Genomic DNA, 16,312 nt, shown 5'->3' with positions numbered 1-16,312 from the left:
CATCAAGGCAAAGATCCAAGAAATACCAGCAATTACAATAGATACTGGACATCAGAGCTTTCTAAGTTATTTTGTATAGGTATTATTTCTCAGTCATAAAGTACATTTCAGAGGATGCAAGAAGTACGGGATATAGGAAGTAGTGCTCTGTACCGTAATAACAGCATCAGGTCTCAAGAGCAACAATGCACACAGCATCGACGCAAAAAAATCATAGCGCTAGTAAGGAACTTTCATCGCTTTTTCTCTTTTTTTTTTCATTTCTTTGCATTTCATGTTACAATGTTGGGTATGTACACGTATTGACTCCTAACCTCTGCCTGGACGGACAGCAATCGCCACAATCTCTACAGAGTTCATCCTGCCTGTTGTGGACAAAAATAGCATACAAGAGGCACAGATGGATCCATTGTTCTAAGTCTAACAGAAACAAAAGGGGAAAAAAGGAAAAGAAACCAAAGTGTTGTCCCCACCGTGCTTGAATTGCCTGAATTCATCTGAGGCGTCACGGTGACCATTGGTCAGGGAGAGTCAAGAAGTACTTCGACATGGCCTTCCTGAATCTCTTCTTGTACTGATCTGGGGATATGATCGTTGGCAGAACATCTTTGGAGCCACCCAAGAAACCTGATGCCTTCACCCAAGTCTCTAGTTGTTTATCCCAAGTGTATTGCCGAAGATAGTCGATGATCCCCATCACAAGCTCTTTCCTTTCTTCATCAATGCCAACTAGAAGAGAGTAGTCCATCACATCCACCGACTGAATGAAAAAGTGGAATGCACAACAGAATGGTTAGATCACGCTTAAGAGTGATGAGAAATGCAACTTCATGTGGCATGTGCCATTGTTTTCTGAACTGATATGCTGCAAACAGCACTGGTCTGAAGTCTGAACAGTCTACACAAAACACCCAAATATTGTGATATATAGTACCATCCATATATTTGCTAAAGTATGCTTGCATCATCAACTTGACCAATAACTTGGATGACACCATACCTTGAGATACTAGTCAGTCAGAATGGTACCCACAAAAAGAGTCAGCAATCGAATCGCAAAATGAGTGGCTTGGGCTAAGCCATGATATTGACTCGTTGAGCAGTATTAATCAAATAATCAAGCCCGTGAGGACTACATTTGGCTAAGGCCATATCCAAGTAGCCACTCTTAACTGTCAGTAGTTGCGATGTGGACTACCACTACTGAAAACTGAGCTACATGACATCCAATTGATACTTCCACCACTCTTTCCATGTTATGTACTATGTTGCACAGATTACGACACACGTATCGGACACAACACGTATCGGACACGGGGATTCGCCGTTTCTCGAAAAATGCAGATACGGCGACACAGCCATGTATTTTCCAGAACAAACAACAGTGAAGATTTAGAAGTGATATGAGAAGAATCGGGATTGAAATATATTGGGATTTGGGAGGAAGAGAGAAGCAGTCAATCTCAAGCTCCTCCTAGGCCTGACGCCATGGGCACTTCCTCTGGGCGATGGTGCACCGTGGCCCTCTCTGTGCGCCAATGCTGTCTCCACTGATAGGCAGCGACACAGCCATCATGGTGCGCCGCTTCCCAGCAGCACCAACGAAGCCCGGCCGCCTGGCGGGCCAAGTCGATGTGACAAGTGGTTGCGCTGCAGCGTTGCATCGCTGCGAGGGGCAGCGTTGAGCTGGCGGAACTTGATTAGAGAGAGAGAGAGAGAGAGAGAGAGATGCGGCGACGTCTCGGTCTACTTGTGGTTGAGCTCAAGCGTGGGGTGAGGCTGTGAGGGTAACAAGGCAGCGGCGGTTATTCGGGGAGGGGCAGCTTGGTCTTGGTGGGCTGGGCCGTATCGTGTAAGTATCGACTCCATGTCGCTTGAGTATCTATTAACAGGATTATTATTTGTTTTAGAGGTGTGAATATTCGACACTCCGTCATACATATCGACAACGTATTGGTGAAGTATCGGTGTCGGACACCGACACGCCACCAAGCCAACATGTCCATGCATCATGGGTTATGTAACAATGTAACATTTAGAAATAGTAGTATTCACTAACAAGTGCAAAGGTGTGGCTCTTTAATCTACTGAGCATGACATAAATGGTATATATAACCTTCGTAAATGATTTCACAACAGAAAAGGTGAGTTTACTTACTGCCAGAAAAGACGTATCATTCCAGACTGCTCGTTCCAGCCTTCGCTTTGCTTTGCTTCCGAGAAAAATGGGCTTCGTGTGAAGTGTCTCTAACAGATTCAGATCTAAGAGAACCTTGTTGTTCCCTGACGCATCAGGATTGTATCGGGAACGCAAGGAACCTTTTAGGTCATATATTCTTGATACATTCCTCTTGAAAAATAGGTTTTCCATTACCATTACATCCATCTTCAGCTCCTTTCCATCTCTCAAATTCTTGGCAATGATCTGGTGCATTAATGTGCAGTTAAGTCCACAATTCAATCTCACAGGACCCAATGAACATAGAAAAATAACAGAATAGTAACACAAACCTGGTAAAGACCAAGGATTTTAGTGAGGCAAGTTGGGCTTCCAGAAGATACAGATTCTGTTAAATATTTGAAGTAATCAACTGCATAATCCTCAAATGAATCTAATTCTGTCCGAGTCACTTGTTTTATGACAAATCTGTCATCTAGTGTTTTGGCAAAGTAGACATTACTCTTGCCACCTTGAGCACTCCATCTCTTGCAGCGGCTTAAAGAGCGGATATAGTCTAACTCATCTGGACAGCACTTTCTTCTGATTGCATCAAACTGCTTTGCAAAATAACATGTCACAGAAAATTTTGCTTTATCAACAGAATATGAGTCTTCATCCTCAAAAGAAACTGTCAAATGGTTATCCTTAGAATCATTTCCAGTTACAGCTTGAGCCTGATCAGAACCATAGCTCCGCATTGATCCATCTAAAGTGCTCCTAGAAGACTTATGTGCGGCATAATTCAATACGCTCGATTCATTATTCTCATCCATCAGTGGCAACAAGAACCTGCGATATTCTGGAACAGTTATGGCATGGGCTATCATGCTAGATGGCTCATCATCATAAATTGGAACGACTACATCTGAATCATTTTGAGACAGTAGCAACCGACCCTCACCATCCACTATACCAGAAAGTGACAGGTTGTTCATGAACGTTGGAGACCAAGCCCTGCCAGTTCTCTCAATAGCCTTTGGGGGCCTTTGCGAATAAGATCTTCTTATGTTAGCATTTGAATCATCAACAGGTGATAACCTATTTCTGGAACTGACAGCAGAATCGAATGATTTGATTCTAATTGGTGCTATAACCTTCTGGTATGCAGGATCATCCTTCAGGGTAGCAGGTCTGACTGAAACTGTCTCCATGCCACATTGTGGGGGATCATCAACAAACTGACCAGATCCAGTCCATGCTAAGTCAATTCTGTCAGAAAGATTGGAGGCAGAAGATTGTGACTTCTGCAACATCTTTTCAGCTTTAAATTCATCACCCAGCACTCCTTCACTATGTATTTCACTTGGGCCAAGGACAGAGCTTATACTAGCTGAGCCAGATTGCAGAGATACATCAGCTGCAATGTTGGTTTTCAATCCAAAATGTGACCCATTAGTATTATTCTGTTCCCTTGTGGGGATTGGTTTTGCTGAATCTGTGGCCAGTTCCAATGTACCTGGTTGAGTCTGTTCTAGAGAATTATTGATAGTTCCATGTTTACAGGATACCACATCCTTTGGTTCTTCTAATAAGTTTTCAGTAAGCTTGTCAGAACATTGTGCATCGGTCGGCACAGTATGACAGTTCTCTTTAGTGAGGGAGTGCATCATGTACAGTCTGCGGTCCCATATGTGAATATCAAGTACAAGCTCTCGCCTCAGATGATTGAGCTCTAGAACATCCACAATTGGTCTAAATTTCAGCAAGTTATCTATGTTGGAAAATCCCGACAAAATCTGAAAAAGTAAAGGGCGTGCATGACATAAAAAATACGGTTCAACATAACTGGAAACTTTAACTCAAGAATGACATGTAGGAAAACCAATACAGTTTAAATGCAATGTATAAAACAAATAGCCTTTGAACTTACATCATACTTCTTCCACTCAACTTTAACTAACTCCTTAAGATCAGCAACATGATTATACAAGCCTGGCTTCATGGTAACATTCTGTGCTTTAATTGTCTGTTCAATGCAGTCAACTTTAGCCACAATTTCCCTATAAAGGTGCTCCTTCCTAGAGGCTACCTGCAAGTTAGAAAGATTTAGCTAGGTCAATACATCCCCCAAAAAGCTATTTCAAGAGGACTTTTAACACCAATATGAACAAGCATATGTAATATTAACATCAACATACATCAGCAGCCTCTTTGATGACCCAATCTTGAGTTGTTGGATAAGCAAAGTCCAGTACAGAGGGTGGTAAGTTGACAGAAAGAATGTCTACTGGTGAATAACGGAATACAGCAACCATGCTTCCAAGCCTGTCGATGGAGGATGCTAAAAGTTACACTGATTATGAAACTGAAGAGTGTACAATAAGAAGCAATGACTTACCCATAAAACCGAAGACAGTCCCTCTGGAGGGAGTGTCCACAGGAGGCAATTCGATTGGCCGTCGTGTGATTTGAAAAGCTAAGTTCCAGAAATTTTCCAAAAGATAATCCACATGCTGCATCTGACATGATCACCCTTTGTGTGGCCGGAGGGACTCCATCTTTTGGTTTGCATCTGAGACACCGATGCCACATCCATATCTTCCCATCATGCTCCCCAGGTAACTTGACAGATGAAAGAGTTCTGACACTGATTGTGAGACTGCCTTGTTGATGAGTATAACATCGCACATGAGATTCTGCAGGCTCCTTGCAAGATTCACAGCATGAAGTCTGCAAATATAGGTTGGAAGTATCAATGACGAACTGCAAAGCTTATATGGTAAACTAAACACATTATGGATGAAAATGCAATCACCTGAACAAATAAGTCTTCACGGAAATATCTTCCAAGTGGCTTATCAAAGGTACCATAGAACTTTATGCGAAAGAGCTGAGATTGCTTGCATACAATTCCTCTCAGAGGGCACGCAATTGACAAGGAAACCAAAATGCTCTGTGGGTTGTCAGATGTTGCGAGGTGATTTTCATTATGATCACGTATTGCTACACGTTCTTCATCTGATATATGATTCCAACCATTATCCAAGTCACTTTCAACCTTTAACATTCGACCAACAGGTGGCATGCAGCCATCATGCATTGAAGCTTTTGTGGAATAAGGGTACACGTCAATGGTTCCACCATTATAATCTTCCTGACTTGAGTCAGCTCTTGAATGAGGCTCTACATATTCCTTGTGAATTAAGTCAGCTCTTAAATGGGATTGACTTGCCAAAGTACCATCAAAGCAGGGCATGATGCACCCATTTCCAGAAGTTCTCTCATCAGTTGTTTGAAATTCATTCAAATTCTGCTGACAATGACTTGAGGAAAAAATCTGCTTGTCAAGTTGAAGATCTGAAGGGACTTTTGGAAGTGTTGCACCCTCATCAGCAAGATATGAGGTTTCAAGTGACAAGTGGTATGCTGCAAATAAAGCAAACTGTACAGCAAGTTTGACCTTCTTTAACTCTTCGTAGGATTTGCCTCTTAGAACAATCTAGGGAAAAAATGGAACCTTTATCATATATGACATAATTACAATATTATACATAAGACATCAAAAAAAAAGTTCCAAATACAGTAAAGGATTAAGACATCATCGAAACAAAGCATCTGCCAACCACCAAAGAAGATTCGTTGCAATGCGCAGATCGTTGTTGAAGGTGTAAAAACATACCACTTCTATCAGATTGATGTAATCACAAAATAAAGAAACAAACCTAAAAAATAGTACCAAAACTAGTAAAGGATTGAGTGGCCATCAAAACAAAGCATTTGTGATTCCAAGAAGATCCATGGCAATGTAAAGAACATATTCAAAGCTGTGAGTGCATGATACTTCTATGAAATATGATATATCATAATATAAATAAAAACATCCAAAAAACACAAGTCCCAACATAATACAGTATTAAGAGACAATTGAAACAAAGTATTTTAAAATCAACCAAAGAAGATTTATTGCTATGCACAAAACATCATCAAAGGTGTAAAATAATGACCAATAAAGAAGAACAACAGAAGCAGTTATATTTCGGGCCCTCAATTGACGGTAATACTGAATAAAAGTTATCTTTGAAATGCAAATTCCAGCATTACCGTGCACCCCAAGCGTCTTGGGCAACCATCAAAAAACATCAGTGTCTTGACTGTTTTTTTGTTTGACATCCTTGGTGATGAACATTCTGTGACTCTCTCAATCCAGAATGTTTGGCAATGTCCGACCATTGTAGAAGTAATGTTTTCAATGGATGATGCAATTTGAGCACCTGTGCAGCGTGATATTCTTTCCAGGAGTGATCTCTTTACATTCAATACTAAAGAGATATCTTTTGCAAGAAGCTGTTGAGCATCCAACGGTATACTTTTCTCCACCAGCAAGACATGAGGGTGTTGGGCTTCTATCTTAGCAACAGCATTTTTAAGGTACTCATTTTCCTGTACACATCGCACTTTAAAATCAATATTAACATACTAAGAGATATCAGGATGAACATATCATGATTGGAAAATGATGATATGACCTGTAGAATGCTGTTTATCGACGCCAGTTTGTTTGTAACTTTCTGGTGTTCCAATGCTCCTCCCAAAAGAAGCAACCTAGGGTTCTCGTGCTTTGACACCATACGTTTATGTTTTACATTCTTGGAACAAACAACACCTTTAATGAAAGCACTGCGAACAGATGAAGAATCATTTAGCTCTATACACCATGTCAGAAATTATTTAACGCAACTCTTCAATAGAAGTTACAGTAAAGGGCATACCTATCATTTGGATTTCCTGATGCTACACATTTGATTTTGACATAATCTGAGGGATCCATGCTACCACCTTTGCTCGTATCTGGCCGAACAAAGGTTGCTGCCTGCCATGCTAGTGAGGCCACTATTTCTGACCAGCCATCCACAGGATAAACTCCATGTCCTTGGAGCAACTGGGACACAAGAGCCTTGAAATGCCCATGTAAAGCACTCCTCAGGAACTCTTTATGAGCTATATTATGTTTTCCTTTGGTCCCCAATAAATCATCATCATCACCATCGCCATAATCATGGATAACATTTCCAAAAACCTTCCCGTCACAAACATCATTGTCATCATCATCGTCATATTTAAAAAAACCATTTTCAAGATCATCACCCTCATCCTGGGGTGGTGGAGGATACCAGATATGTCTACTCTCAAAATCAACTGGTTGTACAACATCCTTATTCTGCTCATCATCACGAGGGGGTGAATTGATAAAGCTAGAATCCACATCATCTGATACACGGCCAGAATTCCAAGGATAACTAGGAGAATGAGCACCCCTCCTGGAAGGACTTGTGTCTCCTACTCCCAATTGTTTGATAGGACTATCTAAAGGGCTCGAAGTCCCCAACCGGAAGGTGTACAACCTACTGATACTTGTGCTCGCTGAATCCGTATCAGAATTGTCTTGAGAAAACTCACTCTGGGGGGAGAAGTACCTGTCCGAGTCCTCACCATCTTCGTACCCAACACTCCTGCATCCACCAATTTCATGAGTGAAAAGACCATCGACAAGTTTATCCCCTCCAAGGCATACACAAGAAATTCAAATTGCTCACCTCGGCGTCGAGCACCGGAGAGGACCAGGCGACGACATGCGCCGCCACGCAGCCATCCTCGGCGCAGGCGGCGTAAAGAACCGCTCCGGTGGGGACACCGGAGGCCCTTTCTCGCCGGATTCGCGCTGCTCCACGGCACCCCCTCGGCCTCCGTTAATATGCCGGACGCCGAGGCCGCCGCAGTCCGTCATCGCGAGCTCAGCAGTCCAAGAATCGGACTTCTGCGCGATGGGCACTCCCATAAAAGCACCAGAACCGCTAAAAAAGGGCTGCTGGAAACCCAGAGTGGGCAGTTCTTGATTTCTATGTAGACTCCGCACACCCACAAATCACACAGGACAGACACAACAGACCGGAAGCCTACGATTCGTCAGAGGGGAACTAAAAGGGACCCCAGGAAGAGCCTAATCCTAGCGTTTCTTGACTCCTGCACAGCCGAGGAATTCCGTCGAGCATGTGGCGCGCGAGAAGGCAGCATGGTCCAGAACTCTCCAATCCAGCAGCAGCGGAACAAGGCTGGAGGCGGCGGCAGCGGAGGAGGATGGCTTGCGGTGGGGGAAATAGGAGGGGGCGGTGCCCATGGGGGCGAGGGGGAAGCTTTTGCGGGTGCGGGAATGGAGGTAGATATAGAGTAGGGGGAAAGGTGAGCAGGTAGGAGAAGGGAAAAAATTTGTTGGGTGGGTGCCGCGGGTTTTTTCCCCCTTCCTTTTTAATTGCTTTCTTTTCCTTTTATATTCTTCTCTTTCGCCTTTTTACTTGTTTTCTTAGTCAAAGCCAATGAGCAATCGACTAATGTTTCTTAAGGCAAAAAAAAATCTCAGAAAGTCTTCTGCTTGTTTCTTTTTCTTTTTCTTTCCATCTTAGGGAGTGTTTAGAAATTTTTGAGTTTGGATACTGTAGCATTTTTGTTGTTATTTGGCAATCAATATCCAATCACGAACTAATTAGGCTTAAAAGATTCGTCTCATTATTTACAGTTAAACTGTGTAATTAGTTATTTTTTCAACTGCATTTAATACTTCATGCATGTGTCCGAAGATTCGAGGTGATGGATACTGTAGAATTTTTTTTTGGGAACTAAACAAAGTCTTAATAGATGGTAAATTTATCCCAAACTAGTCTATCAACTCGTGCTCCCGCACGAGCTAATTAGAATTAATATAAGAATGAGGTCAATAATTATAATTATCTATCTTACACATTTTTTATCTATTAAATATTCTAACACATATGCTAAAATATATATATTTATCATTATCTAGTTACAATAGATTTCATTTTGCATCACACCTCTATATGTATTTGATATATATTTAGTTGAAATATTTGTTTGTGAATTGGCATTCTTATCTCTTTTATCATACATGAATATATAGTGACATATATCGTGGGCAGTATATTTATATAAATAATACTTCCTCCGACCTGAAATGTAGGACATTCTAGGATTCAAAATTTGTCCTCAAATATAAGGCATTATAGGTTGAAAGTGGACCCAACCATATCTTAATTGTGCATTATTTTCGGATTTTTTCCAATAAAAAGACGTGCATGCAACCATGTAGGTGAGATGCATGTGGAGGAGGTGCATGGGGAAAGGACATGCTACTTTAATTAGCATATATTTAATCACCCAGATAGAGTCCCAATACAAATAATTAGGGGGTACAAGAGTCTTTTCTACACAATCATAGTCTTTCCTAAAAGCTCTAGAATGTTCTATATTTCAGGACGGAGGGAGTATATTAATAATAATAGAAATGGTAATTTAGAATTTTATATTGATGCACTTTAATATTTATTATAATTATATAATTTAGATTCATATTTAATAGTAATTTAACTTGTAATAATAATAATATAATTAGATAATTTATATACAAATTTAGGAGGTATTTGTATTATTTTTATAATATTATAGGTGAGTAATTTACACAAAGATTAGGGTGTTACTTTAGGTTTTTTATAATGGTAGAGGTGGATAATTTAGATAGGAGATTATTTTAGTCTATTTTCATAATGGCATATATGTGTAATTTATTATGAAAGATTACAGATCCGATGATTGATATTATAATTGAAGTTGTTGGATTGATTGCTGGGTGTTTCTGATTTCTGTGAGAATTTATAGGATTTTTTTATTTTATTAAAGTGTCCACCTAGGATTCTAGCTGGCTTCATGTGGAGACTCAAAAGAAACCTCCAATTAGTAGTAGTAAAATGTGAATATTAGTTTTTCCCTATTTGATAAGTGAATGTGATTTATACCTCCCTGATCTAAAATATGTATTCATTAGGGCATGGTCCAACAAACAGAGAGAGTTTTATACGGTGAAATTATTTTTCTTCTATGTTGAATCTAGTTACATGGACCAATCAATATGATTTTTTTGGCTATTGATGTCGATCAAAGTAAAAGAAAATAACTTAGCAAAGCCTACATGAACTTATTGGATTGAGGCACAAATTGCTAGTGATTGCTTCTAAAATTATGCCAAATGTTTCTGTGGGTATGTTTGGTTTGTAGTTGTCGTCACGTGTCGCAACCTTCGCCATGCTTGATAAGATTACTCAGGTTTGACTGCGTTTTGTATCTGTTTGGTTCACAGCCATAAAATTGTTGCAAGATTGTTTTCATGGCACATTGGACCCATGGGTTAATGACTCATAAAGTACAAGAAGATTTTTTTCTCTCTAAGCAAAACGTGGCACATAATTCGAACGATTAACCTGGAGCAGGTCTGACAGACACAAAGTGTGGCAAATGCTGACAACTTTAATATATAAAATAAAATATAATGTAACCACGACAATATTCTTGTGAATTATTCTATTTGTACTATAAATCTATATCTATATCTATACAATATCTATATACTATAAAAGTTGAAAGAATTAAAAACATTTCTCACCATGATTAGACCCACCGTACACCTCGTATAGAGGTTCCACTTGTCAGATCTATAGGCTCGATGAAAGGGGATGGTGACCCATTTTTTGATAGAAGGAAAATGCTTCCACCGAAATACTAATACTTTTTGCACCATGAATTTCTTATACCCACCTCTTATACCCGCGTATTATTTTTTTTGGCACGCACTTTATTTTTCTTTGCACATGCATTCACCCATAATTCGTGTTATTATTTGCTTTGGAAGAATAATAATTGGCATCATTGTTTTATAAAAAAGAAAGATGTGTATTATTTTAGAAGAAAAATAAATGATATCGTTGCTTGATGGAAGAAAAATCAAATATGTACCTGTGGCAAGTACATCTGCACTAATCTCTGTAAAACTCATTGGAGGAGAGAATCAAACAATTGATTGGGTGATTAGCGCAGGTGTGGTTGTATTCCCTGCTCGCCAAGGACTCTCATTTGGGCTTCTAAATTAGATTGAAAACTTCCAATCTTAATTCAATAAAAACATTCAGTTGTTAGACTTTAAATGACATCTTGAAAGTTTCAATTGATATTGGAATATTCTTAGAATGCGCCGGGAAGCATGGAGGTGAAGATAGTGAGCGACCCATATTTTTGCTCCTTTTTTTGTTCTTTGTCCAATGGCAGAATAGCGGCAGATTCTATGATACTAATTTGCATGCCGAATTCAGTTGTCATTCTCAATCACGCGTAACTTCCTTTTATCTCAAGGACCTAGTATAGTAATTAGTAAAAGGTTAAACCAACCATGCCAGCCAGGGTGTAATAACTTGCTATTTACAATAACATGGGATCTTTTTTCACCGGTTTGGGTCACATCCAATCTAGGTAAAGCAGTACATTGCTTATAGAAAAATCAAGCAGTAAGCAGTCCTTGTTCAGCCTTGTGATCGTGATGTGTAGGCTTTGTGATGAAAAGATATGGACTCTCACAAAGGCTTGGGAAGCGTTTGGATATTCGAATGGGTTGTTACTTGGCCTATTTCAATTTGGAACTGAATTCTGTGGACTTGGGTCTTGGGACCCCTCGCTTCCCCTCACCCAACCCAAATTATATCTGAACAGTTTTTTTTAACTGGCAGGCATTTAAAAATCGACATGAATATTGTGCCCCCCTAGCAAGCACAGAATTGTTTGTGGTGAAAAATGATTTATTCTGGTTGACACCTAATGTTGGAAGCCAACAGTGTGAACTAGCTATGGCACGATACGTGGGCATCAGTGGCGCATCCAGAAATGATTAAAAGAGGGGCGGATTTCTTCTTCCTCTCCCTCCCTTTTTTCTTCCTCCACATCTTCCTCCTCCTTTCTTCTCAAAAATAGAGGAAGGGTTCGAGGGGGGCTCCATTGTTTCATCCTCCTCCTTTCTTCTCAAAAATGGAGGAAGAGTTCGCGGGGGGCTCCATTGTTTCCTAGGGTCCTCTAGACCTAGTGCTAGATCTGCCCTGGTGGGTGTTAATTAGTTTATGTCTCCAATACATAACAAAAGGTAAAAACCAAACACAAACAGTCACAAGTTTTTTTCTAAAACTGTGTGAACAGTAATTTTCTACAATGTCACTGCAGTACTGGGTACTGATATTATTAGGTACTGATATGCTAATGTAGCTTCAGACTAGCTACACTATACGCATGGTATGGTTAGGTAGTAAATCATTTTTTTTGCGAAGGGAAGGGGGACTTATATTAAATCTTGACAAGTACATCCCCAAATTACACATGAAAAAATTTGAAATACAAGATACATAATATTCTATTCAGATTCTTCCATCGTCTTCTTCTCCAATGACTTCCATCGAATGTCGAAGCCAAAGTGCAGTCCTGCCAAATCCGCTAACCAACCCCAAAACATTGGACATGCCGCAAGATCCAACGCTTTGGAACCAATCCAAAACGCTAAAAGAATATCAGCGGTTGCATCTCGGGTATAACATAGGATGCAGATTTATCACCTTCAAAACTTGATTTCCTCTCCGCGACCACCGACGATGAGATTGATGATCCGGAGTCGTTGTCTTCGTAGGGGGCTCCCAGAAGAACCCCTCCCCTTGCAAATAATGGCCACAAATTGGCCGCCTGCCGATGAAATCGATGCTTGTAATGATGATCTTGTCATGGTAATCACTGAAGTCATCGCAGATCACACAAACCCGGCCGAAAATCATATGATTTCACCGAAAATTTATTTAGCAAACCCTAAGACACTATAAAACTAGGGGAAAAAAGAAAAGGATGGGTCCCCTCCCCTTCTCGTTTCCGGCAGACGCACCGGAAAAGAAGAAGGAAAGGGGACCGAGCCCTGGCAGCGTAGGCGGCGGCGGCGGAGGGCAGGAGCGGCCGTAGGGCTTTTCCGTAGGCAGCGGCGGTAACAGCTGTATAACTCTAGATCTAATAATCAGCTCTCTTGATCAACTGATCATTGGTAGTAAATCATTTGGAATGCAGGAAATCTACAACTAAAATTTTTGTAGGAATATTTTTTTTCATCGTCCACAAAAAAACTTTTATTTTCAAATCATGCCAGCAGTACGGCAAAAACTGAAGATTCTTTATGCTTGCAACTTCCTGTAGCACCAGACGAAACATGTCGCCGTACAACTACAAGAGGGATGCAACGCAACGATGGCCTCTCCTCATCCATTTCCAGACATAGCAACATCAGCAGAAAGGTGTTTAAGAATATGAAAACTCTTGAAGGCCGCTTTGGAGCCACATGACACACGGTCCAGATTTATACTCATCCGAAAGCGACAAGTTTGATTGGCGTCAAATCGTACTTACGGATGTGCTCTTAAACAATAGGTTCATCAGGGGAGCTTACCACCGCAGCAGAGGTCTTATTGGTTGCAGTGCACCTGCCGAGGTCTTTTTAATCCATTGGGGGGCTTTGAGGAGGTTGGGAAGCAAAATCATGAAAAAAAAAACTAGAAATAACTGGAAAGAAATATAGATGCTAGCTAGGTTGAAAAGAGTAGGATTGTAGAACGTAAGGAAATATAGAAATTTGAGCTGCAGAAGAGAATTTTCCGTGACCAATGTGTTCTTTCTTTTTCTTTTTTTTGCAACAACAGTTTGTTGGTACTGAAGATAGAGCATAACACATCCATTCATCATGTTAAGTATGCCCAATGATGAGAAATATTTAAAAATTGTTTCTTAAAAGTTTGGTCTGATAATTATATATATATATATAAGCCTTTTTCATGTCAGGTTGGAGCCTTAACTAAAGGATTGGCAATGGTTGGGGCTACATTGGCAATATTTTGCTCCACATAGGACTTTCTTCGTGACTCTGATTAATTAGGCTATGGTTTGTCTTGATAAAGTTGGTGTCACTAATTAATATTGCCTTTTGCCGGCATATGTACTGTAGATGACACGTCAAGGTACCGAAGCTGGGATAACAAATTTTATTCCACCATCTAAAAAATTATAAGACAACAGGTTCAACATGCAGAATAATAATATTTCACAGAACTAGAGTTTCAAGCAAGAAATAATTTCATTTCTCCTCTTGCGAGGCTGACAGGTGGGCCCACGCCGCCCGCCCATCGATCGGACCTGAATGAAATTCCGGAAATTGTAGTTTAATTAGAGGACACGGCGACGTGGAAAGAGGTCTAGGGTCTAATCTCAATTAGTGGTTGGGACCCACATGTTTTGGGGACACATGACAGTGTTTTTAGGTCAGATGTTTGGGTCACACCGGGTGAGGTGACCTTGGACAGATACGCGGCGGCAGCAGATGAAAGGTGACCGTGGATGCGGACTGCACAAATCAGATCGAGGGGAGTTGTCCATCAGGCCCGTATCACCATATCATTCTCTTCCCATGAAAAGAACAGTCTAACCGCCTCGTGATGGCAGCGGCAGGCACGCAGTAACCACGGTGGTTAATTAGGTGGGATCAAGTTAACGGTCAACGGAAAATAGTAGTTGCTGCAGCCTAGGGTGCCTTTTAATTTGGACCAAAATTTTTAGTTCGAGCAAGCACAAATTTTTATGGAGTTCATATTACTGGGGATTGAGGAATTGACGACTAAGATGATTCCCTATATGAAGCTTTTATTTCGCATAGAATTGTCCATAATAAATTGTAAAGCTTTTATTTCGCATACAATTGTCCATAATAAATTCTATGTCGTGAATTGGTTTTACTTGCACATTATATTGTTAATTAGAATATGACATACGTTAAATAGAGATATTACTCAATTATATTCATTATATTGCTTTTGATTTGCGTTTTGACGTTGTCTTGAATCCATAGAAAAAGGGAGCAAGCAACAGCTCGATTGCCCCAGTTTCAATGCCTGTTTCTTAATCGAAATAAAATAGAATGGTTTACATTGAAAATTAAAGACACAGTTTACGTTTCATACTTTTTTTACTTAAAATAATAACAATCTGTAACCAGTTTTCTTTTCTGTTCTTATTAATTGCATTCAAATTTTGACCATCTAATTAATAAAAACTAGAAAAGATGTGAAGGAAACCAAATCTTCTCTATGCACTTAAAGAAGAACCTATGGGCCTTTACATACTGTTGTTGGTATAGCCATCATGAAATTCATAGTCAATTGTTGCATTGTAGGGAATTGGCAAAAGAGTATATGTCTAACTTGGGCAGCTTTTTAATTAATTATTCTGGTCAACAGCAAATTGAACTCATGTTGAAAAATAACTATATATAAAGCAAAGACAATCCTGCCATTCCCCTTTTGCCGGACCCAGCGACAAACAAATTGAAACAGCCTTGTAAATTATTAACCAGTAATACTGCTGTATATAGAGATTAGCTAGATACGTACCATTGGATAATTTTGTCCAAACCCATCACTATCCAGTGACTCCGTGAGAGTTGAGAACGATTTGTCAATGATTTATGTTATGTCATTGTTGTCGGGGAAAAAAGGCTACTTTTCTTCAGTAATTCATTCTTACGTACATATTAGTCCAGTCAAGAAAGTTTCAAAGCACTATGAGAACTTGGGAAGAGTGTGCTGATGACAAGGCTCCAAGTCTTATCAAGTTATGTTATGAACGTTAGTTCATTTGGGGGTACCCATGACAAGTTATCAGGATTTTAGATCAAGTGGCCCTGTTCTTGTATCTTGAATCTCTAGCTCAGATGGAGGGTGCAGGCAGGCCACAAGCAAGACGTTTTTAAGCTTCCATATATATCCCTAGTTGAGTCACAAAAATGATGGAAAAAAAATACCCGCTATTTCAGTGCACATAACTAAGAAAACGACTAGCAAAACGATCAAAGCGCACCTTGATCACGCTCTCGGCTACTTCGGTAGTTGTCTTCTATTTTTATGTCTATGATTGTTTAAGATGCGAGCCAGCGAGGCTCAGCAAACGTGGATTTTCATATTCTCTAACTCTCACACACAAGTGTTTTTTTAGAAACAACTCTCACACAAGTGTTTTTTTGGAGGACACACAAGTGTTGAACATATTTGTTCCTACTACTTGCTTTAAACATGTTTATCTCCTTCCCTAAAAGAAGAGTAATCAAGGTGGAATTTTTATTGCACTAAGCATATATATAGATCATGTTTGGTTCATGAGATTTTTGTATAAGTTTCTGGGACTTTTGGGGCTAAA

General features: G+C 40.0%; 1 protein-coding gene across 1 annotated transcript; it reads right to left on the bottom strand.

The window, feature by feature from the left end:
- Positions 1-214: 214 nt before the first annotated feature.
- LOC120670447 (putative 1-phosphatidylinositol-3-phosphate 5-kinase FAB1C) lies at positions 215-8,457 on the bottom strand. Its single transcript, XM_039950543.1, has 11 exons — positions 7,756-8,457; positions 6,931-7,671; positions 6,688-6,838; positions 6,263-6,601; positions 4,977-5,660; positions 4,560-4,891; positions 4,360-4,486; positions 4,092-4,250; positions 2,512-3,957; positions 2,159-2,425; positions 215-760 (listed from the first exon to the last, which is right to left on the bottom strand). Exons 1-11 carry the CDS (start codon positions 7,995-7,997, stop codon positions 506-508), a joined length of 4,743 nt encoding a protein of 1,580 aa, XP_039806477.1. The 5' UTR covers positions 7,998-8,457; the 3' UTR covers positions 215-505.
- Between the last annotated feature and the right edge of the window lie 7,855 nt (positions 8,458-16,312).

The sequence above is a fragment of the Panicum virgatum genome, chromosome 4N (assembly GCF_016808335.1).
Source record: "Panicum virgatum strain AP13 chromosome 4N, P.virgatum_v5, whole genome shotgun sequence".
In the NCBI taxonomy this organism is placed as follows: domain Eukaryota; kingdom Viridiplantae; phylum Streptophyta; class Magnoliopsida; order Poales; family Poaceae; genus Panicum; species Panicum virgatum.
Note: the sequence above shows the minus strand (reverse complement) of the source record. Positions and strands in the feature narration are given on the sequence as shown.